This window comes from Megascapheus bottae, chromosome 16 (assembly GCF_031878675.1).
Source record: "Megascapheus bottae isolate mThoBot1 chromosome 16, mThoBot2.hap1, whole genome shotgun sequence".
Classification (NCBI taxonomy): domain Eukaryota; kingdom Metazoa; phylum Chordata; class Mammalia; order Rodentia; family Geomyidae; genus Megascapheus; species Megascapheus bottae.
The window spans coordinates 12897058-12924265 of record NC_143524.1 but is presented as its reverse complement, the minus strand read 5'-3'; the positions used below and the strand labels follow the sequence as shown (position 1 = coordinate 12924265).

Below are 27208 nucleotides of genomic sequence, written 5' to 3'. Positions count from 1 at the left end.
CAGCACCCATGCCCCACAACCAACCAAAAAAACAAAAAAAGTAGAATGCCAGCACAGCAAGCACAAAGCCCTGAGTTCGAACGATCAAAAATAAAAAATAAAGGAAAAGTTTGAGTGGAGTATCATAGCACATGTCTGTAATCTCAGTATCCTAGATACTGAGGCAGAAGGATCATGAGTCTGAGCCAGTCTGGTTACATGCCTCATGAAAAAGACAGGCAAGCTGGGTACACAAGCTGAGGTATTGCTCAGTGGTATAGTACTGCCTAGTATGTGCTAGAACCCTAATTTTATTTCTGCACCACAAAAAAGAATGAACATTTATACCAAGAAAAATAATGTAACAGGGTACTCCTGTTGAACAATGACTAAAGTTTTCAGTCATGTCTTCATTGTCTACTCAAATCTCAATGGTATTTCCAGAGGAAGTATAACCGCCTGCTCAGTGGACCCAAATCTTCCTAGAGAGTAAGGTAATGATGTGAAACAGCCTTCACAGTGGAAGTAAATATTATCCATAAATATTCACAATTGTTTTTAATATTGAGGATGAATCACATCCAAATTTATTCCCACAGTTCTCCTATCATCAGCTCTGTATTTCTGGTGAGAATCACCAGACTGGCACTGCGAAAATATAAGTAGGAAAAGATCCAAGAGGACAATGCAGAGATATCACATGGTGAGTGGCTGAGAAACTGGGAACATGACAATTCTCAGAAAAATCACTTTTTTTTGTCCCAGCCATGGCACTAATGTGTGAACCCAATTCACACTTTTATTATTCTAATCAGGTTATTTTTATATCAGAATAATTTTAGAAATAAGACTTGTTAAGGGATTATTTATTTCCTAGGGAGTGCTTTCACATTGCCTATGTAATTCTAGAATCTTCATCCAAATATATTCCTTTTACCTCTCCTTCTGAGTACTTTCTCTATTCTCAAAATTCTTCTAGATAAAGAATTCTCATGCCTATAATCCTAACTACTCAGGAGGCTGAGATAGGAGGACTGCAGTTCCAAGTCAGACTAGGCAGAAAAGTCCCCATGAAACTCTTATCTCCAATTAGCCACTCAAAAACCAGAAGTAGAACTGTGGCTCAAAGTGGTAAACAGCTATCCTGGATTAAAAGAGCTCAGAAAGAACACCCAGGCTCCAAGTTCAAACCCTACAATAGATCATAGTTCAAAGCCAGCCCCAGCACTAAATACCATGAGACTCTTATCTCTTAATTAACCACTAGAAAAGCAGAAGTGACACTATGGCTCAAGTGATAGGGTTGTAGTCTTGAGCTGAAGAGCTCAGGGACAGAGCCCAGACTCAGAGTCCACATCCCACGACTAACAGAAAAAAAAAACAAAACAAAGAAATGTGATCTACATGGCTATATGCCAGCCTAGGCAGAAAAGTTTGCTAGACTCCTCTAAAACAACCAGCAAAAAGCAAGGCTGGAGGTATGGTAGCAAATAGCAAAGTCCTCAGTTCAAACACCAATACCTTAAAAAGAGAAAAAAGCATGATTTAGTTAAATCTAACCTCTCTAAACTTGCATGAATCTCTTTTTCCCAGCATATCAGCAAAGTCTTTAGTCTTGTAAGTAAAGTGTATGATTGCTATTTTATTTACATTTGAATTATGTTCTCTGAACTTACTAAGTTCATAAATCCATTTAGCCTGACTCTGTTCAGATGTTTACCTTAGGAAATACATCTAATCTAATTATTGCATACATTCTATAAAGATTAAGTTTCAGACCATCTTTAATAGTCTCTTAAAAACATGAAGTTGTATGCTGGGCGCAGGGGCTTATACCTGTAATCCTAGCTACTCAGGAGACTGAGTTCTGAGTATGGTGGTTCAAAGCTATCTGGGGCACTACAGAATGTGAAACTTTTTTTTTTTTTTTTTCTGCCGGTCCTGGGCTTGGGCTGAGGGCTTGGGCACTGTCCTTGGGCTTTCTCAAGGTTAGAGCTCTACCACTTGAGCCTCAGCACCACTTCTGGCTTTTTTTTTTTTGCTATGTATGTGGGGTACCAAGGAATTGAACCCGGGTCTTCATGCATGCTAGGCAAGCTCTCTACCACTAGGCCAAACTCCAGGCCCCAGAATGTGAAACTCTTAACTCCAATTAATCACTAGAAAACGGGAAATGCCTCAGGGGTAAGGCAGTAGCCTTGAGCTGAAGAGTCAGGGACAGCTCCCAGGGCCAGAGTCCAAGTCCCATGACAAAAAAAAAAAAAAAAAAAAAGTTATAAACTTAAACTAGTAACTAATTTCTCTTTTTTCCTTTTTTTATTTTCTTTTTGCTTTTGTAGTGCTGGGGATCAAATCCAGGTTTTATGCTTGCTAGACAAGTCTTCATTTATTTTAGAAGACTACTTCCCAAATAAACTCCCTTTTCACATTTGCCCATACAGGCAGCAAAATAGAAACACTGAAACACGACTCAAGAAATTTGGGACCCACAAATATTGTTTTCATTTGAAATCTCCAGATAACTGAAACCAAAAAAGTATTTTTGCTCTGTGTTGCTTCCTCCTTTACTATGACTTTAGAGACACAATACAAAATTGCAGCCTCTGAGCTTACAAATGAGTAATGCACATACAACCTGGAGTTCACTGGATAGCAAGGAGCCACTTTCTTTGCATTGATTTAGTTGACAAATTTACAAATGAATCAAGATAAGTCTGGAACAGCCTTAACTCTTCTAGAACACAGATTAAATGTCAATTCATGACAAGTGTGTACACTCAATAATGATGTATGATAAAACTGTGTCAAAAGTGGTGAGAAGAGAGGCCGGCAGTTTGGCTTAGTGGTATAGTGCTTGCCTAGCATGCACAAAGACCCAGATTCAATTCCTCAGTACCACATACATAGAAGAAAAAAAGTGGTGAGGAGAGAGAAAGGATGGCATAACTTCTTGTGGAAAGTCTCCCTCCTCCTCAAATTTCACATTAGCTAAAATGAGCAAGCATCAGCTCCTGACGGATGCGATCAGCCTCTAAGTCCAGAGACTCCATCTGCTCATAGTCTTCCTCAGGGGGCTGTTCAATGGGTCCTGACACTGGAGAGGACCAAACATCCATCCCATGTTCCAAGGAGATGTTGTGGAGGACACAACAAGCCAAGATGATGTGGCTGGACTTCTCTGGTGAATACTGTAGTGCTCCCTTTGATCCATCCAGACAGCGGAAACGGGAGCAGAGGGCTCGGAAAGTCTTCTCAATCACACTGTGTGTTGCAGAATGAGCCCTATTATAGCGATATTCCACAGGAGTTTCAGGAATGTGAAGTGGGGTCATGAGCCAGGTACGAAGAAAGAAAGAGCTATCACCTGTGTGGAAGGCCCAAAGAAATCGTACATGATTATAAATGCATTACCAACAAGAAGTGGAGTTCAGAAACATACTGAGGATGGACAAGAAAATACATTAGCCTTTGGGAGGAAAAAAAAAAAACAAGAAAGTGGTCAGCTATGGGGCTTAAATTCAGGGCCTGGGTGCTGTACCAGAGCTTTTTCACTCAAGGATAGTGCTCTACTCCTTTGAACCACAGCTCCACTTGTGGTTTTCTGGTGGCTAATTGGAGATAAGAGTTTCATGGACTTTTCCTTCCTTGGCTGGCTTCAAACTGTGATACTCAGATCTCAGCCTCCTGAGAAGCTAGAATTACAGGCATGAGCCACTGGCACCCAACTAGAACATATCTTTGTTTTTGGCAGAACTGAAATTTGAACACATAGCCTCACACATGCTAAACAGGTGCTCTTACTGCTGAGCCCACACCTCCAGTTCTTAAACCAACAGAGATGCTGTGAGAATGCTTAAGTTAGAGCACTGCCTACCAAGTATAAGATCCCAAATTCAAACACCAGGACTGATAAGAGGGAGAGGAAGGGAAAGAAGGTGATAACTAAATCTAAAAAAACATTAGAAGGTAGAGGCAATTCTTAATTTTTTTTTTGGCCATTGCTGGCTTTTGGTCATGCTAGAACTCAAGCTCAGTATTTTGTGAATGCTAAGCAAGCTCTCTATCTCTTAATTACAACTCCAGCTCCTTTGTCAAATTCAAAGCCAGGAACTCTGGACCTGGGTATTGTCCCTGAGCTCCATTTGAGACACAGCTCCAGTTCCTGTATTCCAGTAGTTAATTGAAGATAAAGAGTCTCAGGGCCTTTGTGTCAGGCTGGCTTTGAACCACAATCCTCAGTGCTCAGCCTCAGGAGTAGCCAGGATTACTGGCTAAACCACTGATGCCCACAAGACATTTCTTTTAAGTGACTTCTCCATTAAATAATTGTAGGAGGAGCTCACAAAAACAAAGAAAAATGGGGTGTAATATCCTAACACAATAGCACAATGTTTCTATAATGTGTAATTGTCCTTACTCATTGTGTTTGGCAGATGAAGTAAGTGTTTTACTCAGAGATACAACCTCTTACAATCTAAAATTGAATATATCATTGACCTGGAATTTCACTGAACATCATCACTATGATGCTGACCCACCATCAAATTCGTTCTTTTAAAGAACTTACTTTTTTTTTCCCTTTCTCCCTCCCTCTCCCCTCTTCCTCCTCTCTTTATCTCTCATACCAGAATAAATATCCTTTATGGCTTTTGTTGCTCTTTCTCCATTCCCCCCTTGCTAATAGCTTACATTTCTAAGACTAGATTAACTGCAAATAATAACTAACAATTTAACAAATTTTACCTTTAGCTAGCTTTTGCCTTTTATAAATATTTATTTACTTATTGCCAATCCTGGGCTTGGGCTCAGGGCCTGAGCATCGTCCTTGGATTTTCTCAAGGCTAGAGCTCTACTACTTTAGCCACAGCATCACTCCTGGCTTTTTTCTGTGTATGTGGTGAGGAGGAATTGAACCTGGGTCTACCACTAGGCCAAACTCCAGGCCCCACTTTTTGCTTTTTTAATTTAACCTCTTTTAATTAAATTCACTCATACTAAATACTAAATTTAAGAAATTGTTATGATTCATTGAACACTTACTATAGACTAGTGGATAGTGCTAGACACTTTTAAGATAGCTCTCAGGGAAGTGGCACTGTAGCTTAAGGGTTAGGAGTAGCCTTGAGCTGAAGAGCTCAGGAACAGCGCCCAGGCCCCAAAGTTCAAGTCCAATGACTGACAAAAAAAAATTAATAAAATAAAATATCTTTTAGGGTTTGTGGTGGTAAATGGGGCAGCCAAGACAGGATGATTACAAGTTCAAGATCAGCCTGAGTAACAAAGTAAAACTCTGTCTTTAAAAGAAAATTCTAGTCTTGGAGATATAAACATAGACACAAAAATATATGATGGGATGTATAATCTATAGACATAATGTTATATTATGTAGATTGACATGTACCTATGACATACAATCCCTCAGCTTAATTTTAATTATGTTCTAAAACCTATATGCCAGTGAATGCATATAGAGAATCCCTTCTTGAATACTTGTTAAACAAGACATCTGAAATATGATGTAAAAATCAATGTTAATAAAATCTGAAAAAAGAAAAAAAGAAAAACCTAGCCAGGTGCAGTGGCTCACACCTGAAATCCTAGCTACTCAGGAGGCTGAGATCTAAGGATCACTGTTCAAAGCCAGCCCTGGCACTAAAGAACATGAGATTCTTTTTTTTTTTTTTTTTTTTGCCAGTCCTAGGCTTGAGCTCAGGGCCTGAGCACTGTCCTTGGACTTTCTCAAGGCTAGCACTCTACCACTTGAGCCTCAGCACCACTTCCGGCTTTTTACTATGTATATGGTACCGAGGAATCGAACCTGGGTCTTTGTGCATGCTAGGCAAGCACTCTACCACTAGGCCAAACTCCCAGCCCAGAACATGAGATTCTTATCTCCAATTAACCACTAGAAAATGGTAAGTGGGGCTGAAGCTCCAGCAGTAGGGTGGTAGCCTTGAGCTGAAGAGCTCAGGAACAACACCCAGACCCAGAGTTCAAGCCCAACGCCCACAAAAAAAAAAAAAAAAAGGAAAAGAAAAGAAAGAATCTAAGCCAGAAGCATGGCCTAATGGTAGGGTGCTCATCTAGCATGCACAAAGCCCTGGCTTTGATTCCGAGGTATCACATACACAAAAAAAAGGCAGAAATAGCACTGTGGCTAAATGGCAGAGTGCTGTCTTGAGCAAAAAGTGTCCAAGGACAGTGCTCAGGCCCTGAGTTCAAGCTCTAGGACTGGCAAAAAAAAATGTTCTTGGGATTTCTCAAGGCTAGAGCTCTACCACTTGAGCCATAGCACCATTTCTGGCTTTTTTCTATGTGTGTGGTACCAAGGAGTTGAACCCAGGTCTTCGTGAATGCTAGGCAAGCACTCTATCACCAGGCTAAACTTGGCCCCAAATAAAATAATTTTTAAAAATCTTTGATACCATTTAAAAAATCTTTGTAGTTATATTTTAACATCAGTAACATCAATAAATTCATTTTTAGTAAAAATATAAATATATATACAATATATAATGTATAATTTGTTGTTATTACCATCATCTTGATATTGTTCTAAATCCAAACCCAACTCTTTCAAGTGATACACTGAATGCATTTTACAAATGAGATCAGAATACTTGTGAGCCCTGTTTTGATATATGAGTAAATATTAGAATCATTAAAACAGTGGCTAATGATGTAAAGGGAAATAAAGATAATCTAGAATTAATGTCTAGATACAGAGATACTAAGTGACCTTTGTTAAATGTCTCTAAGTGTAAGCCTTAAAAGGGAGAAAATATATGGGACCAAAAAGTTAATGTAGCTCTTTTGTAAAATGTCCCATAGTCATTAACTGCTTATTATCCTACCACCACTGAAAAATGAACACTCAGGAGGGGATAAGGATGAAAACTGTTTAACAGACTAAAATTGATGCTTATGCAATCAGTCACCAAGACATTTTGACAGATCTTACCCAAAACTGCTTAACAGGACAAGCCCAAGAGCAGAAGAAGTAGGTACTTTTAGAAGAGAGGACTTTATTAATGCCCCCTGACGGGATAGACAAGAATGAGGACAGGCAGGGATAACAGTCGGTGACAATATGCTACAGAAACAAAGGAAGATCAAAGCTAGTTCAACATTTGAGAATTCTAGATTTATTAAACAAATCTGATGGCATTATGATAAATCATCTATCTAATGTCTCTATCACTAAAACATCTAACAGCTTGTCATTCCTCATAATTCTGCCAATCTTCCTCCAATTATCCTATAGTATACCCATCCTCTAGAGACTAGTGATTTCAAATCATTTAAGGCATTTATTAGTAATGGATGTCTACGTTCTTTCCTTAAAAATTCTTATTCCTGAGGTTTGAAGTAGGGCTTAGTAACATTTTAAATAAATCCCTGAGATTTTTTTTGTAGCACAAAAATTTATGAAACACTGTACTAATTAAGAATCCTCAAACTAGTTTTCTTATTTAGAGGACAGGGAGAATTTCTAAGAAGTCTAAAACCAAGAGTATCAATTTCCATGTTTTTCAACTTCCATGACTATACTTTCTCAGTTTTCATATTGGTGGCATGGTATGGCTTAATAAACACTGTCAACTGTTGCAATATCTACCTCTCCTTTTCTATAGAGAGGAAATCAGAAAAGAATAAAACATTATTGGTTTTTACTGATTTTATCTTTCCTCTTTTCTTGTTTTAATGTGCTGGTACTAAGGCTTGAACTCAAGACCTCTTGCTGTTGCTCAGCTTGCTTACTCATGGCTGATACTCTATCACTTGAGCCATGCCTGCAGTTGATTTTCTATTTGTGCAGAGGCTACTAGGGGTTGAACCTAGTGGCCTCCCACATACTAAGCACATATTCTACCATGAATCTATATCCACAGCCCTCATTTTCAACTATGTCCTGTCAACAATGCAAAAAGCTATTTTAAAGGGTTCAAGGTATAGCTTTGTGCTAGACTGCCTATTTAGCATGTCCATTACCTTAAGTTGGTTCCCAAACACTAAAAAACAAACAAAAATAAACTATTAAAGCTGTAATTCCATCTAAAACTAGTGGTCTCAAGTTGTGAAGGAAAAGAATATTAGTCCCTCTCACATGACCTTGAAGACATTATTATTTTGCTATTCCTGGGTCTTGAACTCAGGGCATGGCTCAAGTGGTAATAAAATACCTGTCTAGCAAGTGTGAGGTCTTGAGTTCAAAAAAGAATTGCTAAACAATAATCTGTTCTTTTTTTTTTTTTTTGCCAATCTTGGGGCTTGAACTCAGGGCTTGAGCACTGTCTTTGGGCTTTCTCAAGGCTAGAGCTCAACCACTTGAGCCACAGCACCATTTCTGGCTTTTTCTATGTATGTGGTACTAAGGAATGAAACCAAGTTTTCATGCATGCTAGGCAAGCACTCTACCGAACCTGGCCAAATTCCCAGCCCCAATAATCTGGTTTTCAAAAGTTCGAAAGCAATTATAACTTAAAAGCACCACTTCCAGACTAGCCCTGGACCCTGTCACATACAGCAAAAGGGGTTTGTCTGGAACTGACAAGGACATTTTTTTAACAAGAGGGAGAAATGGCACCTGTCCATTGTTTAGGGAATTCATTTTGGTGGGCTAAGATTTATGGCAGCTGCCTTAATAGTAGATAAGGGGGCCTCCTGTTGCCATGTATGACTGTGACTGACCAAAGGGAATGTTGATTCGAGGTGAGAGGGAGAAAGCTGGCCATCAGTCATTTGCTTGTTCCCAAAGGGCCCCTTGTCAGCCAATCTGGAAAAAAGGAGCATGTCAGGCTGACACAACTTCTTCGTACAACTACTTAATAAAATTTAAAACATTTTAAAGTACTAAAAAAGCAAAATATAATATGCCTATAATCCCTGCTAAGTTGAAGTTGAAGCATTAGGATCACAAATTCAAGGCATTCTGGACAAAGGAACAAGGCTCCATCTCCAAATGAAAAATGACAGTGAGAAAAACTGTCTATCTAAGTGTATTACTTAAAAGTTCCTGTTTTGGCCTGGTAGTTTGTCTCTTCTTAAGGAAAAGAGGAACTGCCTTGTGATAAGAAAGCATTTATAAAATATAAGATTTTGTCTTATACTGTTTCTTTCAAGATGCAATTATGATTTGTGCCAGATCAAGAAATACCTGAGGATGGGAGTATATTTTGAGATTATTTGTGAACTGCTAATCTTCTTTCAAACTCACTTCATATAAATACATTTTGCCCTAGTCAAGCTAGCCAGTGTGGAGCAAATTGTGAACCTGAGGTCAACCAATCTCAGCAAAGGGGCAGGGCCTCCGCTGTTAAGGATAAATATTAAGGCAGACTGCCAGTTCAGTGTGTTTGCTTGACAATTTTTTTTTCTTTCTTTTCTTTTCTTTTCTTTTTTTTTTGGCCAGTCTGAGGGCCTGAGCACTGGCCTTGGACTTTCTCAAGGTTAGAGCTCTACCACTTGAGCCTCAGCACCACTCTGGCTTTTTTCTATGTATGTGGTACCAAGGAATCAAACCCAGGTTTTTGTGCTTGCTAGGCAAGCACTCTACCACTAAGACAAACTCCCAGTCCCAACAGATTTTTTTTTTTGGCTGACAGCCTTCTGCAGAAGTAAATTTTGCCCTGATGGAACAATTCTTTAAATAAATAAATGAATTTAAAAATATTCAGTGCCTTGGGGCCAAGAGTTTGGCCTAGTGGTTAAAGTGCTTGCCTAGCATGCATGAAGACCCGGGTTCGATTCCTCGGTACCATATACATAGAAAAAAGCCAGAAGTGGTGCTGAGGCTCAAGTGGTAGAGCTCTAGCCTTGAGAAAGTCCAAGGACAGTGCTCAGGCCCTGAGCTCAAGACCAGGACTGGCAAAACAAAAATAAATAAATAAATAAATAAATAAATAATTCTCAAGTTAAAAAATATAAAAAAAAAAAATATTCAGTGCCTAGGCCTGAGAATGTGGCTTACTGGTAGAATGCTTGCCTAGCATGCCTGAAGCCCTTGGTTCAATTCCTCAGTACCACATATAAAAAGACAGAAGTAGTGCTGTGGCTCAAGTGGTACAGCACTAGCCCTGAGAAAGCTCAAGGACAATGTCTAGGCCCTAGTTCAAGCTCCAGAACTGTCAAAAACAAAACCTACTTTTCCTTTACCTCTTCATGTGAGTTGTTTGAAAATAGAATTGGAAGGCTCACTTTTTCCCCCCCACCAACCTTCCATTTCTTGTCTCCCCAGGACTCAAGTAATTCTCTTGTCTGAGTGGCTAGGACTACAGGCACATGCCACCATGCCTTTATCTTAATGAATCTTATATCATTTGTATACAAGATTATGTTTAGGCCAGGAGTTATGCCTAGTGGTAAAGTGCTTACCTAGCAAGCATGAAGCCCTGGCTAGGATTCCTCAGTACCATATACACAGAAAAATCCAGAAGTGATGCTGTGGCTCAAGTGGTAGAGCCTTAAGGAAAGCCCAAGGACAATGCTCAGGCCCTGAGTTCAAGCCCCAGGAATGGGGGAAGGAGGGGAAGATTATCTTTGTCCTGTTGCTCACATACAGAAATGCTTTGTGTGGGGTTTTTTTTTGTTGTTGTTGCTGTTGTTTTTGTTTTGTCAGTTTTTATAGAGCTTGAGCTTATGCCCTGGTCAGTGTCCCTGAGCTCCCGGATCAAGGCTAGCACTTTACCATTTTGAGCTACAGTGCCATTTCCAGTTTTGTGGTGGTTAGTTGAAGATAATTCTCACAGCTATTCCTGGCTGGGCTGGCTTTGAACCACGATCCTCAGATCTCAAACTCCTGAGTAGAAATGCTTACTTTAAAAGACAATACAGGGGCCGGGAGTTTGGCCTACTGGTAGAGTGCTTGCCTAGCATGCACGAAGACCCGGGTTCGATTCCTTGGTACCACATACATAGAAAAAAGCTGGAAGTGGTGCTGAGGCTCAAGTGGTAGAGCTCTAGTCTTGAGAAAGTCCAAGGACAGTGCTCAGGCCCTGAGCTCAAGCCCAGGACTGGCAAAAAAAAAAAAAAGACAAAGTCAAAAATCAAAGCTGCCAGGCTTAGGGATTTTTTTTTTGGGGGGGGGGGGTCAGTCATGGGACTTGAACTCTGGACCTGGGCACTGACCCTGAGCTTTTCAGCTCAAGGCTACTGCCCTATCCCTTGCGCCATAGCACCACTTCCAGTTTTTTGGTGGCTAATTGGAGATAAGAGTCTCATGGACTGCTGTGCCTGGGCTGACTTTGAACTGCCATCCTCAGATCTCAGCCTCTTGAGTAGCTAGGATTACAGGCATGAGCCACCAACTCTAGATTAGGCTCAGGAATTTTTTGTTTGTTTTGTTTTGTTTTGCCAGTCCTGTGGCTTGAGCTCAGGGCCTGAGCATTGTCCTTGGACTTTCTCAAGGCAAGCACTCTATCACCTGAGCCACAGCACCACTTCTGGCTTTTTATATGTATATGGGGTGCTGAGGAATCGAATCCAGGTCTTCGTGCATGCTAGGCAAGCACTCTTACCACTAGGCCAAACTCCCAGCCCCATAGGCTCAGGAATTTTATCACTGTTAGCGGTATTCCTCAAAGCAGTACTATCACCTAGGTTTCCACAACTTGATATGAAACAGATTCCTGTCCTATTCACACCACTGAGCCAGGCTTTTCAGTAGAATTCAGGCCGCTCTATGAACTGAGTTCCTAAATGAGAAATGTAAATTCACTATCCTCTATCATTTTCAAAAAGATAAACACAGTAACCATCCCCAACAGCAACAATATCATTTGTAAGTTTGCACAATACTTTATAGTGAACTTTGATATATACAGCTTCTCAAAAAGCAATCACTGCTGTATTGCTTTCACCATTTTATAGATGGTAAAAATTATGGTTTAACTGGGCAGATGGATTAATCAGGTTTTTGTTTTGTTTTGTCTTGTGGGTCATGGGCTTGAACTGGCTGAGGCGCTGTCCCTAAGCTCTTCAGCTCAAAGCCACCACCCTACCTCTGGGTCTGTGTTTCTCCCTGAGCTCTTCAGCTTAAGGCTACCACCCTACCCTTGAGCCAAGTCCCACTTCCTGTTTTCCAGAGGTTAATTGGAGATAAGGGTCTCAGGTCCTTTGGTGTCAGGTAGGCTTTGAACCTTGATCCTCAGATCTCAGCTTCCTGAGTAGCTAGGATTACAGGTGTGAGCCACCACGCCCAGCCTTAATCAGTTCTTTATTGGCAAGTATTTTGTCTGAATTAAGGGCATTGTTTTTATAGGTTTGTTTTTATTGCTTTGGCTGTCCATTTGGTTGGTTGTTTGCACTACAAATTCTTATAATTTTGTTTTGTGTATTTATGAACATGTAAGATAAAGATAAATTCTTTGAAGTGGTAAAGCTAAGTCTGTGCCACCATACCCAGATTTAAGGTTGATTTTTTTTTTTTTAAATAAGGGCTTAAAGGCTGGAAGTGTACTCAGTGGTACAGCCTTTGCCTGTCATGGATTTGATTCTCAGCCCAGAAAATAATAGTAATAGTAATAGTAGTAGTAGTAGTAACAATAACAACGATAGAAGAAAAGAAAATAGGCTCAGAGTTTTAATAATGACAGAAGAAAATAGGCTCAGTTTATCACCTGAGGTCTCACCAAAAAAGTGAAAGAACTGAGATTCAGGTCTGTAGAATCTCATATTTCATTCTACATGGTTATGTAATTTTGTTTAGTATTATTTTTGGAAATAGCAGGGTTTGAACTCAGGGCCTTCCTTTTGCTATATTGCTGGGCCATATCCTTCTGGCTTTTCATTACTAATTTTTTCAAAGGCTACAAATGGAAGATTCACACCTGCAGACTTACCAAGAAGCCAACTATCTTTGTGCATCCCAGCTTCAAATTGACTACTCAGAGCAGACTGTTGCAGCACCACATAGTCTTGGAGGCTGCCTGGCCAGTTTGTCTCCACAGTCATTAGTGCTCCTCTGATGTCACACACCAGCAGGCAGTTTAAAGAATGCAGACCTTTGCGGTTCACATAGGAGAGATCTTCAGAATTTGGTGCTTTGATTGCCACGTGGATACAGTCAACCACCCCTATCACTCCTGGCATCCCTGCCAATCCATAGAATTCATCCTTCAGAGCCTGAATGGAAGCTTCATCGGCTGGAAAGTGAATGAACTGTGAGGCCCTTTCCACAAGTGCTTCCGTCACATTGGCAACACAACGGCTCATAGAGGCTTGACTGATTCCAATAGCATCTCCCATCCGAGTCTGGAAGGAACCTGTAGTATAAAAGCCCAATGCTGCAAGAATCTGTGTCTCTGGGCTAATAGCCCTGGATCGTTGAGTAGGTCTAGAAAGACTTGCTCCCAATAGCTCCACCAAGTAATAAATGAACTGTCGTGGAAAACCATACATGGACATCAAATATTCATCACTCACATCATCCAGTTTAAAACGGTCCAAGGTCCGGTGACCTCGACCATACAGCAAGAGATCACAGTCTAGCACGGTGATTGGTATGGCCATAGTAAATGTGGATATGGTCTCTCTATGTTGTACTTTTTGTGAACTCTTCCCAATGAAGATGTTGGTACAAGATGGCATTTAAGGAAATGTCGGGATTCAACAGCTAACCATCAGTTAAATAGCTCTGGCATTTATAATCTTCTCTCTGTAAAGGTTAAAAAATATTTAGAAACCTACCAAACTGACTTAAAGGCTACAACAGTACTTTTTGAGCAAAACTATTTTGTTCAGGAAAAATATCCTGTACCAATATCACCTGTATAACCCACAGCTGCATAACAAAGTTGTTTTACTTTAAAGATGGGGGGTGATGATCAAAATGCATTGTAGCATGGCAGATTACGCCTATAATCCTAGTTACTCAAAAGGCTGAGATCTACCACTTGAGCCTCAGCCCTACTTCTGGATTTTTACTGGTGAATTGGAGATAAGAGTCTCATGGACTTCTCTGTTGGGCTGGCTTGGAACTGCCATTCTCAGATTTCAACGTTCTCCATGCACGCATGAACCACAGGCACCTGCCTTGAAACCCCTTTTGTATATCTACTTGGAGATAATTTCTAAAATTTGTAATTTTAAAAAAATGGGAGTTTAATCTTGGTGGCTCATTTGTTTTTCTTGGTGCTGATTCTGGGGCTTGGATTCAAGGCTTGAATGCTGTCTCTGCACAGTTTTGCTCAAAGCTAGCACTCTGCACTTGAGCTACAGCTCCATTTCCAGCTTCCTTTGGTGCTTAAATGAAGAGTCTCAAGGACTTCTTGCCTGGGCTGGCTTCCAACTGTGATCCTCAGATCACTTGCCTCCAGAGTAGCTACTACTACAGGTGTACAGTGACAAGGCGCCCAGTTTGATAGGGAAAAAAAATGAAGGTGATATAATTATTCACAAAGTGAAAGCGGTACAGTCCTAATGATGCAGCTGAGAAATCATAACTACCTTGAATAAGGGTTAGTGAAGGTTTGCTATCCAAAGCCACCTTGAATAAGGGTTAGTGAAGGTTTGCTATCCAAAGCCCCAAGATTCCACCTGATAGGTACAGGACAGATATGTGGGTGTTCAAACTACTCTAACCAGGGAGTCTGGGGTTTAAAAAAAAAAATTGCTGGCCTTTGGTAGCTCAAGTCTGTAACCCCGGCTATTCAGGAGGCCGGGCACAACTTCGAAACCAAAACATACAGGAAAGTCCATAAGACTCTCATCTCCAATTAAGTACCCCTCAACCCCCCCTCAAAAAAAGGAGCCGGAAGTGGCTCAAGTGGTACAGCGCTAGTCTTGAGAGAAGTAAAATAATAATAATAATAATAATAATAATAATAATAATAATAAAATCAGCGCTCAGGGTCCTGAGTTCAAGCCCCGGTACCAACACCGAGAAAGAGGGAAGGGGCGGGAGGAGAGAAGGGGAGAAAGAGAGGGAGAGAGACACAGAGAGAGTCAGTCATGACCCAGCCTGGGACGGACGTTTTAAGCCCCCACCACAGGCCTGCCCCTCACCCCCAAGAAATCCTAATTCAAAGTTACGGAAGAGCAGAATGTGAAAAGGAAGCCAAGTTTGGGAGGCGCCCCTTTCACAGATACCGAAGCCTCACTGCGCGGGTCACTCAAAGTCTGCGAAGGCTGGTCACCCACTGCTCCGCGGCTGCCAAGTTACCAACACACTCTCCACCCCCCAGCCTACCCCGACGGGCCCTCCTCCGGAACCGGCCGCAGCACTGGGCCGCCACGACGCGCAACAGCAGCTCCGCCCCCGCCGCGTCCGCGCCCGCCCCACGCCGCGTCCTCATCCCCGCGGCCGCCGCAGCCGGCGCTCCAGCCGCCGCACATTCGACACGCAGCCCTGCGCGCGCTCGCTCTCTCAGTCTCGCTTCCTTGCGCCTTTTCTTCCCCTTGACAGACTTGAAAAAATTACGACAAAGTCATAAGTGGAAAAGAAATCAACTTGTGAATTGACCTTTGAGAACTGCGAGGAATAGATAGGGTGTTCACGCGGTAGCGAAAGTGCAGGTGAAGTGAAGCAGTTGGATTTTCCTCGTCGCTCTCTACTCCCCCCCCCCACCCTCCTCCTGCACCGAAGCGGATGAAAACAAACACTAACGATGGCGGCGCCGGGGAGCGACTGGCTGCTAGGTTAAGGCAGGAACGCTCGTTTGGCGGGAGAGAGGAGCCCTGAAGAAAACCAGTCGGCCAGATTACGGCAACCTGCCCATTCCTGAGAGCAAAAAAGGCCTTCCCTGCGGAGTCAGGACCCAACCGAAGGTGTTAGGAATCCGCCCGCGACCTGCGTCGTCCCCGCTGCCCCGGAGCCGCGGACCTTCAGCCAGGAGGTGCGGCTGGCCGGCCCCGGGCCCCGGCCTCCGTAATGAGAGCCTCGGGACTCACTCTGGGCAGCCGCTTCGCAGGTACTAACTTTGGAGGCGGGGATACCCCCGAATCCCTCAGCGCCCCGGGGTGGGAGGCTCTCGACCGACGGCCCCACGGGCCGCCTCCTGCGGACGCAGCCCCAGCCGGCCTGCCCGAGTGCAGTCCCCCGAGCTCTCTTACGTTGTTCTTTGGGTGGTTGTGTTGGTGTAGGCCCCATTGACTCTTCCTTTCTCCCAGTTGTTATAGAGACCCCTCCCAGAGGGTTTATTTATTTTTTTTCTGTTATGTAGGTTCTTTGGGTTAAGTCGTAAAAGTTATTTTTTTTTTTGGAAGTAATTTGCGGGACGTAACTCCAAGGTTGGGTAGCAATATGAGTGAAGCAGGTTTTCATTCGATCAAGATTTGTTGAGTGCCAATATGTACTCCGCGTGTAGGTGAGGGTGACTGTTGACTAGTGAAAAAAAGGGACTCGAGGTTCACGACTCTCTTCTTACTGGCAGTGAGACGACCTGTGGAAACCTGCGATCCGTTCTCATTAAATAAATCTCGGGGTAAGTGGCTAAGCACCTCCTTGGGTTCATAACTAACACACATGTCAGTTCTCACTTCCCCAATAAATCGGCTGCTAGTCAGTGGGGTTCATTCAGCATAGCATTTCGTTTAAAGTGTATTTGATTCGTGGATGGGTGGGTTTTTAAAGACTGATCTTGGACTCGGAGCTACGTTGCCCAGGCTAGCATGGACATACTGGTCTCCAACCATCTGCATATATGAGCCTCCGGACATTTCTGAGACTACAGGTATTAACTGCCATCCCTGCCTTGGAAATGTGTGTGTGCGCGCGCTCGCAGGTGGGCACACACAGCATTGCTGGGGATTAACTCAGAATCTTACATAGGTAAGGTAGGTAAGCTGTCTATTGCTGGGCTACAGCCACAGACAACACTAGTTTACTATACAAGGGGTGATGCATAAGTGCTGAAGCAGCTGTTAACATATACTAAAACTTCCTAACTTAATGCACTGTTTCTAGGTTGTATCCCCTGGGACATAGCATAAACCTATGGGAACTCTGGAGATTTTAATTTCATAATGATCATTGGTGTACTTAATGTCTAACATCATATAAGTTTTTGAGGCTTTTTTGTTTCTTTGTTTGTTTAAGTAAGTTGTTACTTTGTAGTCCAAGCTGGCCTGGAAATAGAGATCCTCTTTCATATGCCTGTGCAACATGCCAATCCTAACGAGTTTATTTTTCTTGTAAAGGGAATGTATAGAGGAGTTACAGTTACATAAGCAAATATTGAGTACTTTTCCTTTTGAATAGTGTCACCCTTCCCTCATTTTCTCCCAGTTTTTTTTTTCTCCATTTTCTCCATTTATTTTACAGAGTTTATCCCCCTGCATCCCCCAGTACTGAGTTGTAAACTCAGTGGCCTGGGGCTCTCCCTCAGCTTTTTCAATCATCGCTGTCCCCCTCACTTGATCCACAGTTCTACTGATGGATTTTTTGATAGTTAATTGGGTTTGGGTGCCTTACTGGTTTTGTACTGAGTGTCCTGAGTAGAAAGGATCACTGTAGCTGGCTAAGGAGTTGGGGTTTTTTTGGTTGTTGTTGTTTCTTTGCTTTTTAGGAAGGTCACTGGGGCTTGAATTCGGCCTGGGCTCTGTCCCTGAGTTCTTCTGCTCAAGGGTAGGGTGGTTTGAGCCAAGCCCCACTTCCTGTTTTCTAGAAGTTAATCCCAGATAACAGTCTCAGGTCTTTTTGTGCTGGCTTTCAACTGGGATCCTCAGATCTCAGCCTCCTGAGTAGCTAGCATTACAGGCAGTGAGCAACTGTGCTGGTCTTGCTTTTTTTTTTTTTTTTTTTTTTGCCAGTCCTTGGACTTTCTCAAGGCTCTACCACTTGAGCCACAACACCACTCTTGGCTTTTTTCTATGTATGTGGTACCAAGGAATCGAACCTGGGTCTTCGTGCATGCTAGACAAACACTCTACCACTAGGTCAAACTCCAGAACCTTTGCTTATTTTTTTGTGCTGATACTGGAGCTTAAACTCAGGCCTTGGGCATTGTTCCTGAGCTTCTTTTGCTCAAGGCTTTCCCTCTACTACTTGAGCCATAGTGCCGCTTCTGTCTTTTTTAGTTATTTAGTGGAGATGAGAGAGTAGAGATAAGAGTCTTATGGACTTTCCTGTGAGACTGGTTTTGATCCTCAGATCTCCTACTCTGGAATAGCTAAAATTGCAGATGAAAGCCACTGACAACTAGATTGATTTTTTTTTTTAGGAATTTATTAACATTGATTTTTACATCATATTTCAAATGACTTGTTTAACAAACAAGTATTCGAGAAGGGGATCTCTATATACAATCACTGGCACTTAGATTTTAGAACATAAATTAAATTAGGCTGAGAGTTTGTATGTCATAGATACATATTAATCTATATAATAAAACATGTCTATAGAGTCATAAATTTTTATGTCTGTATAGTTGTCTTTATATTTCCAATACCATGTCCATAGCATTGGGTATACAAATATTGAGTCATCGCTCTAGATTGATTTTTTAATTTTTTTTTCCTGGTAATGAGGCCTGAACTCAGTGCTTAGGCTCTGCCCCAAAGCTTTTTTACGCAAGGCTAGAGTTGTACCATTTGACTCACATCTCCATTCAGGATTTTGCTGGTTAATTGGAAATAACAATATCCTGGACTTTGTAGCCTTATCTCGCTTTGAACTGCCATCCTCAGATTTCAGTCTCCTGAGTAGCTAGGATTATAGTCATGAGCCACTAATGCCTGGCTGTTGCTACTCTCGAGCAACACGGGTATGGGGAGGGATACTCAGGGCCAGCCTGAAGTCCCCCGGAGCTGAACAAGATAGTAAATATCGACGACCCAGCCCTCCCCCAATTACTGGGGAAGAAACCACACTGAGCCAGGAGCTGTGTCAGCCATGAAAGCGCAGCAGATCTCACTTTTATTGAGTCATGCACTTAGTTATATACTGTGGGGGAAAGAGAAGGTGGAACTGGGAAGCTAGCCAATAGGAAGAGGGCCACCGTGCTATCACTAAGGGTCAGAGCAAACTTATAGGTACTAGGTAGGACCAGTGCAGGAAAGCGCACTCAGTCAATCACGTACACCGAGATGCCTTAAGAGAGGTACGCGAGGAATGCCTGGCCAAAGCCCTTTAATGGCCGCTGAGCCGAAATGATGAACAGGCCTCAGACATGAAGGTCAGGCCCCAACACCTGGCTCCATAACATATCTTATCTCTTACTTGAACTTGGCCTGGATGCTGTCCCTGAGCCCTTCAGCTCAAGGCTACCACCCTACCCCTTGAGCCACAGTGCCACTTCCATTTTTCTGGTGATTAATTGGAAATAAGAATCTCGTGGCCTTCAGTGCACAGGCTGGTTTTGAACCTTGATCCTCAGATCTCAGCCTCCTGAGTAGCTGGGATTGTAGGCATGGGCCACTTTGTCCAGCTCTGATCTGAATTCTTTTTTTATTTTATTTTATTTTTGGCCAGTCCTAGGGCTTGAACTCAGGGCCTAAGCACTATTCTTGGGCTTTCTTAAGACTAGAGCTCTACTACTTGAGCCACTGCACCATTTCTGTCTTTTTTTTATATATGTGATATCGAGGAATGGAGCGCCGGTCTTCATGCATGCTATGCAAGCACTCTACCACTAGGCCAAACCCCCAGACCCTGATCTGAATTCTTTGACATGTTTACTCAAGGAAATCCTGGGATAGGATTTGAAAGTACAAGTTAGAGTAGTCATTCATGTGTTTAAAGTAGATCTGCTAGGAGATGGACCTAAATTTAGAAAAATCTCTGGTAGAAATTAGTTAAATTCTTTGCTCTGTTGTAGAAAATTCGATGGAAATTTTTGTTTGTGAATTGAAATTCTAAAGGTACAAGCTCCAGAAAAATTATAAAGACTGCTACAATGAATTTTCATGTACACTTCACCTAAATTCACACTTTGGTTTATTTTCCTACTAACTTGCAGACACTGTAATAAACATATTTCCTCCCTGCTCCCCTTCTTTTCCTTCTTATTCTCTTCAAACCATGGCTTTGTGTAGGCACCCTGCCATTGAATTAGTCCTGTAATTAATAAGTAATCTGTCTCCACAAATTATTTTCATTTGTCAAAAGTTTTTATTTTTTTTATTTTTGCCAGTCCTGGGCTTGGGCTCAGAGCCTTGAGCACTGTCCTTGGACTTTCTCAAGGCTAGACCTCTATCACTTGAGCCTCAGCACCACTTCCAGCCTTTTTCTATGTATGTGGTACTGAGGAATCGAACCCACGTCTTCGTGCATGCTAGGCAAGCACTCTACCACTAGGCCAAACTCCCGGCCCAGACGTTTTTATTTTTTACTTATTTATTATTTATTGGTCATGGGACTTGAGCTCATAGCCTGGGTACTGTCATTAAGCTTTTTCTACTCAAGGCTAGTGCTATACCAATTTTGAGCCACAATTCTACTTCGAGTTTTCTGGTGGTTAATTGGAGATAAGAGTCTCCAGACTTTACTGCCCAGGCTGGCTTTGAACCATGATCTTGAGATCTTAGCCTCTTGAGTAGCTGGAATTACAGGCATGGTGGTGCCTGGCTTTAGTAGAAATCTTATAACTTGCTTTTTAATTTAAAACTAATATTTTAGATGCTAGGAGAGGAGCTCTGTGGTAATGCTCGTCTAACATGTACAAGGCCCTTTTTTTCAAGCCCCGGTATGAGAGCAGGAAAAAAAAAATCAGTACAAAGTAAGGATCTAGGAAACCTACTTGTCTATCTAGTCATGTGTAGTTTATCTGTGTCATTTGTGATTAAATAGTTATTCAATCTAGCATTTGGATGCTGATGATTGTGTATAGCTATTATTACAACAATGGGGAAAATAATTGTTTTTCAGATAATTGTCTCAAACATTTAGTATGCTACAAGCATATGCATAATCTCAAACACTCTGGGAAGTTCTGTGTTATTTGTTATGAGTTTCTATTTGTGAACTTGATGTGCAGAGACTGTTGCTAAATTGAGACTGCTACTTACAACCAAATAAATAGTTTTTGTTACTTGTTATCTGTCTTAAGTTTGAAAAAGGATCTTAATTAAATGATGGTACTTCTCAGCTAAGAAAAGAAGTGAGAAGTCAATGAAAAAGAGGTGTGTATATACAGTGTATAATGATTTGAGGATGGATGGATGGAGTGAAAAAGAAGGAATGATACACTGGTCTCAAACTCAGTACTTCCACCTTACCAACTAGATGTGAGGATGGCATAAGATTTTGTAAGTATTCGAGAAGATACATAGTATCTGAAAAGATACATATGAAGAAGGTAGTAAGCAGCTCAGATCATGTTATATATTTGGCATATTATAAGGAAAGTGACAAGCTATTTGGAGAGCTTGAAAGAAAGTGACAATATAAGTAAGAGTCTAGAATGCCCAAAGATAGAAAAACCTGCCTTAATCAAAATGGCAAGCCGATCTGAAGTCTGTTGTGTGTCCCTTAGTCCTCAGACATCAAGGAGGCTCCATCTTTAGCATTGACAGTCATTTTGGGAATTATAACATATTTTGCTCACCGTGAGAAATGTGGACAGTAGATAATCTAAAGTATTAAAAGTCAAATCTTTCCACTGTCAGGTGATCAGACTATCTAGATTGTCTTTAGACAGCCTTCACTCCCCAGTGCTGGTATTACAGTCATGTACAGTCACTCAGTTAAACTGTCCCTTTTGACTGAAGTTTCCCAGACCTTGACTAAACTGCTCAACTAGTTTTCTGGCCATGTATATGCATTCAAAAACTAGACCTTGGTACAAGATAATTGTTTGTCAGTTTTAGTGACTAAGCTCTTTCCTTAAAATGCCAGCAGGCAAAATCACATCACCTATTTTGTCTGCTGACATTGCATGGGGATAATTGAAGGTCAAACTGAAGAATCTAAAGAAAAAAATGTGGAGTATAAGGAGAGGATTAGAGTGCCAGGAGTTTGGCCTAGTGGTAAGTGCTTGCCTAGCATGCACGAAGACCAGGGTTGGATTTCTCGGTACCACATACGTAGAAATGCCAGAAGTGATGGCTGTGACTCAAGTGGTAGAACACTAGCCTTCAGGAAAGCCCAAGGACAATGCTCATGCCCTGAGTTCAAGACCCAGGACTAGCAAATTAAAAAAAAAAAGGATTACAGTGCTTTACTATTAATCTTCATTGTTTTTGCCCAAGGTTTATAGCCTAAACTTGAAGTTAAAGTAACTAGCCAAATGGCTGTCTTTCAGATGAGAAACAAGGCCTGTATTGTGGCACTGTCTGTGGAATAAAGATGCAGCAAACTGAAGATTGTGCCTAGGGTGATTTAATAACCCATAAAGTAGTGGTAAAGGACAGGGAATAAAAGGAGAGTTCAATTGGGTTTTCTCTCAATGCTTCTACCAAATGTCTTTTTATATTGCTTAGAGAACCCAGAAAGGAAGTTTGCAAAGAGCAAAACTAGAAAGAAAAGCTTTCACAAAATAATGGGTTGAAAACTACTTGGATAAGTAACCTATGGGAACAATCAAACACTGCTGCTAGGAAGAGAACTTTTTCCCCAGTGGACAGTACCTTTGTGGGCTCAGTAACTGAAATTACATCATTCTTTCAGTATTACCAGTTGTATAATAAGTCACTAGAGACATTGAAATATTCATATTTGGTAGTTGTTCTTGTAGGAATCTTGAAGTGCTGTGGATCAAGCATATTATTCTAACATCTTGGCAGATAGAGATTGGAAAATTATAGTTCAAGGCCAACCTGGCCTCTCCCTCCTTAAAAACAACAACAACAAAAACCACTATCTCTACCAATAGCTGAGCTCAATATGTGCCTGTCAAGCAATCTGGGGAAATCCAAACAAGAGAGTTATAGTCCAGACCAGCTTAGACATAAAGCAGGACATTACCTTGAAAACAACTGATACAAAAATGAGCTATCAGCATAGTAAAGCATCTGCCTAGCAAGCTCAAATCACTTGAGTTCAAACCCCAGTACCACAAAAAATATTGTCTTCTTGAGTAAGCAAGATTTGTCTAACCATGCAGGACAGTTTTGTTTGTTTTAGCCCGAAGTATGGCCCAGTGTCCTTGTCTAATATGCACAAAGCTCTGAGTTCAATTCCTCAGTACCATATACAGAAAAAGCCAAAAGTGGAGCTGTGGCCCAAGTGGTAGAGCACTAACTAGCCTTGAGTAAAATAAGCTCAAGGACAGTGCCCAAGCCCTGAATTCAAGCCCTCTCTCACTCCCACCCCCCAAAAATGTGGTTAGATTCCTTTCCCCATCAATTTTTCCCCCTAGAACTGGTACATAAAACTCAGAACCTCATGTTCTGTCTTGACTTTTTCACTCAAAAGCTGTTGTTCTGCCCCTTGAGCAACAAACACCTCTACTTCCAGTTTTTAGCTGATTGATTTGAAATAAAACTTTCATGGAGTTTTCTTCCTGGGTTGACTTTGAACTGTGATTCTCATCTTCCTGAAAAGCAACAGGAGAGCGCCATCTTGCTATATAATTGTTTAGAATGTCATGGAGCTTTTCTTATATGTTTTCTTCTTGCTTGAAGAGACTGCTCTTTTCCTATGGTGTATTTTTGACATCTTTGTCAAAAATGGCTCATGCCTATAATCCCGCTTATTTGGGAAACAGAAATTAAGGGGATCAAAGATCAATGCCAGCCTAGGTGAGACATTTCTAAACCAATAAAGAGCTGGCTAAAAATTAGCCAAATGAAAGCATGAGGCCCTAAATTCAAGCCCTAGTACCAGCACACACACAGCCAAAAACGTTGGGCATAGTGGCACATGTGAAGGTAACAAATACAAACATAAATACAAAAGCTTAGTTTGATGCTGCATTTGATACTATATAACTTTGTGTATTTTATTACTATTTTAATTTTTTGTGTGTGTGTGTGCTAGTCTGGGGTTTTAACTCGGTATTGGCACTGTCCCTGAGCTTTTTTTACTCTAGGCTAGCATTCTAGCACTTGAACCACAGCTTTGCTTCTGGCTTTGTGTGGTTAATTGGAGATAAGAGTCTCATGGACTTTCCTGACCCAGCTGGCTTTGAACAATAGTCCTCAGATCTCAGCCTCCTAAGTGGCTTGAAATATAGGCACAAGCCACCAATGCCCAGCAGCTTTGTATATTTTATTTATTTAATGTACATGGTACCAAGGAATGGAACCCAGGTCTTTGTGCATGATAGGCAAGCACTCTACCATGAGGCCAAACTCCTGCCTAAGCTTTGTGTATTTTAAAGTCAAATATTATGATAACTCCATGTTTTTTCTTTTTGTTCAAGATGCCTTTAGCTTCCTGTATTTTAAAGTCAGATATTATATATCCATGTTTGTTCTTTTTATCCAAGATGACTGGCACTGTCTTTGGACAGTTTTTGCTCAAGGCTAATGCTCTGCCACTTGTGCTATAGCACCACTTCTGGCTTTTTCTGAGTTTGTGGTACTGAGGAATCGAACCCAGGCTTTGTGCATGCTAGGCGAGCACTCTGCCACTAGGCTATACTCCCAGCCCTGGCACTGGAATTTTAATTCACTGCCTTAGCACTGTCTCTTAGCTTTTTCATTCAGGGATGACATTACCATTTGAACCATTGCTCCACTTCCAGCTTTTTGTTGGTTAATTGGACATGGGAATCTCAAGGACTTTCCTACTCAGGCTGGCTTCAAACTGCACTCCTCAGATCTCAATCTCCTGAGTAGCTAGGATTACAGGCATAGCCACTAGCACCTACTTTGTTTTCTTTTCCAGATAACTGTTCGTGCATAAAATAATACTTTTTTTAATCTTCTTGGTGATACTGGGGATTGCACTCTTATTAGGCAGGCCTCCTACCACTTGAGTCATGACTCCATCCCCTTTTGCACTGGTTATTTTCCAGGTAGCTGATTACTTTATTCTCAGGCAGTCTGGTGTCTCTAGAGATGAAAGAACAAGTCACCAGGCTCAGCCATTGTGCTTCTCCAGTAGCTCAAATAGCATGCAAACACCAACAAGTCCAACCATTCATTAAGTAAGGTGGAGTCTCAGGAATTTTATTTCAGGAACTGATTTTGATATGTATGTTGATTTTTGTAATTTTGTATCCTGATACTTTTTCATTAGTTCTAACAGTTTTGGTTGTTTTTTTTTTTTTTTTTTTTTAACAAGGGGGGTGGTATTGGGGCTTGAACTCAGAGCACTGAACTCTTTTGCTGTCCTAGGTTTTTGCTCAAGGCTGGTGCTCTGTCACTTGAGCCATAACTTCATTTCCTGCTTTTTGGTGGTTAATTGGGGATAAGCATCTCACACATTTTCCTGCCCCAGCTCGCTTTGAACTGTGATTCTAAGATCTCAGCCTCCTATGTAGCTAGTGTTATATATGTGAGCCATTAGCACCCAGATGACATTTATTTTTAATCTAGAAATAAAAACTACTCAAATAAGAATAAGCAGAGGCTATTCAAAGCAAGAGAATCAGATTGGCTATCATTACTTGCATTTGGCAGAGACTCAGAGACAGACAGAAGGACAAGAAAACTTTATTTTAGAAAAAAGGAAAGGCTTCAGATATTTTCATATTGGAGATGTTGGTCTGACAGAGCTGTATACAAGCTAACCTAACCATACCTGGCTTAATCTTGTTGGAAGTGGGACAAGAATTGGAGTACTACCTAAATTCTATCTGATTGGTCCAATTATTACAGTAGTTCTTTTTTTTTTTTCTTTTTCTTTTTTTTTTTTTTTCCCCAGTCCTGGGCTTGGGCTCAAGGCTTGAACACTGTCCCTGGATTTTCTCAAGGCTAGCACTCTACCACTTGAGCCACAGCACCACTTCTGGCTTTTTGTTACGTATGTGGTACCGAGGAATCGAACCCGGGTCTTCGTGCATGCTAGGCAAGCACTCTACCACTAGGCCAAACTCCCTGCCCCTACAGTAGTTCTTTTATGCTGCCTGCATTGGTTTCTAGAGAAACCTGACTTACCTGACTGATTTCTATGAGCAGTAGTTGGCTTATTTGTCTAGTTATGGGAGGTACTTAAATTATCTTAATGATTTGGTTATATTAAGTTTTAAACTGAATTCTTGTGGCTCAACTCTTGTCTCTCATTAAAAGCAAATAGCTAGAGCTGAGCACTTGGCTCACACCATAGCTTCTCAGAGGGCTGAGATCTGAGGATCCTAGGCAGGGCTTTCCTAGGCAGGAAAGTCCATGACACTCTTATCCCCTTAACCATCCAAAATCCAGAAGAGGAGCTGTGGCCCAAGTGGTAGAACATTATTAGACTTGAGCACAAGCGGAGATAGTGCCCAGATCCTGAGTTCAAGCACCAGGAGCAGCACCAAATCCCCCCCCCCCCCAAAAAAAAAATAACTCACCCAAAAGCCCAGCCTGGAGACATGGCTCAAGGAGTAGAGGTGGCAGCCAAACAAACAAGCCAAGCATGCACAAGCCTCTGACTTCAAACTTAACTACTAGCAAAGAGAAAAATATATACAAACCTCATCCAGAAGAAAATATGTATAAGAGACAGAGAGCTACATATTACAATATATTCAGAAATATCTTTGTTGTTAAATGAAATTATACTAAATTTCTCAGTTATCCAGATGTAAAACCGATCTCTTTTCTTCAAAATGTCTCCATACTGTTTCCTTTTCATGTCTGCTATTAGTTTTAGACTAGACTACAAGCCTGAGTTACTGCCAAGGACTTAGTTGGTTTCCCTGCCTGTCTTACTGCAAAAGTTTTGCACATTATACAAGCAAAACTATCTTTCCTCCTCCAAAGCCTTGAGTAGACTGGGTTTCAGGCACACTTGGTGTAAATTGGGCTCTAGTTTTGCATTCACAACTCGATTTGGCCCTATTGGTTCCCTGTCCACATGCAGTCCTCTGGAAAAGTGGAATACTTGGTATTTCTCCTTCCATTTAGCTTTCTTTTTTTTTCTTTTTTCTTTTTTTTTTTTTTTTTGCCAATCCTGGGCTTGAGCTCAGGACCTAAACACTGTCCTTGGACTTTCTAAAGGCTAGAGCTCTGCCACTTGAGCTTCAGTACCACTTCCAGCTTTTTTCTATGTATGTGGTACCAAGGAATTGAACCTGGGTCTTCATGCATGCTAGGCAAGCACTCTACCATTAGGCCAAACTCCCAGCCCATAAACTAGAGTAATAAAACATTTTGATAAGTTACATATTTAAAGATCAAAGTTTCAGAATCAGGTTAATGAGTTATCTGTTAGTAGTTCTTATATAAAGCACTTTATGGGCAACTTATTGTCTCCATGATATGT

General features: G+C 41.4%; 2 protein-coding genes across 7 annotated transcripts in view; one reads left to right on the top strand and one right to left on the bottom strand.

Moving 5' to 3' along the window:
• Positions 1-2245: 2245 nt before the first annotated feature.
• On the bottom strand, positions 2246-15190 carry Harbi1 (harbinger transposase derived 1). Its single transcript, XM_090347811.1, has 3 exons — positions 15067-15190; positions 12819-13633; positions 2246-3343 (listed from the first exon to the last, which is right to left on the bottom strand). Exons 2-3 carry the CDS (start codon positions 13564-13566, stop codon positions 2964-2966), a joined length of 1128 nt encoding a protein of 375 aa, XP_090203937.1. The 5' UTR covers positions 13567-13633; positions 15067-15190; the 3' UTR covers positions 2246-2963.
• Positions 15191-15541: 351 nt separating this feature from the next.
• Positions 15542-27208, top strand: part of Atg13 (autophagy related 13) — a 40270-nt gene continuing 28603 nt past the window's right edge. For 4 of the 6 annotated variants that reach the window (XM_090347810.1, XM_090347809.1, XM_090347808.1 and 1 more), the window contains exons 1-2: positions 15542-15887; positions 16284-16400. The gene's annotated coding sequence lies outside the window, so the exon portion shown is untranslated. The remainder of the gene's footprint in view (positions 15888-16283; positions 16401-27208) is intronic. The other 2 variants (XM_090347806.1, XM_090347807.1) reach the window with 2 other exon arrangements.

Bases quoted from the DNA above. Each gene is read 5' to 3' on its own strand.
- Harbi1 (XM_090347811.1), bottom strand. From the start codon at position 13,566: ATGCCATCTTGTACCAACATCTTCATTGGGAAGAGTTCACAAAAAGTA. The intron at 3,344-12,818 runs GTAAGTCTGCAG...CCTTCCACACAG, and splicing joins CAAAGATAGTTGGCTTCTTG to GTGATAGCTCTTTCTTTCTT.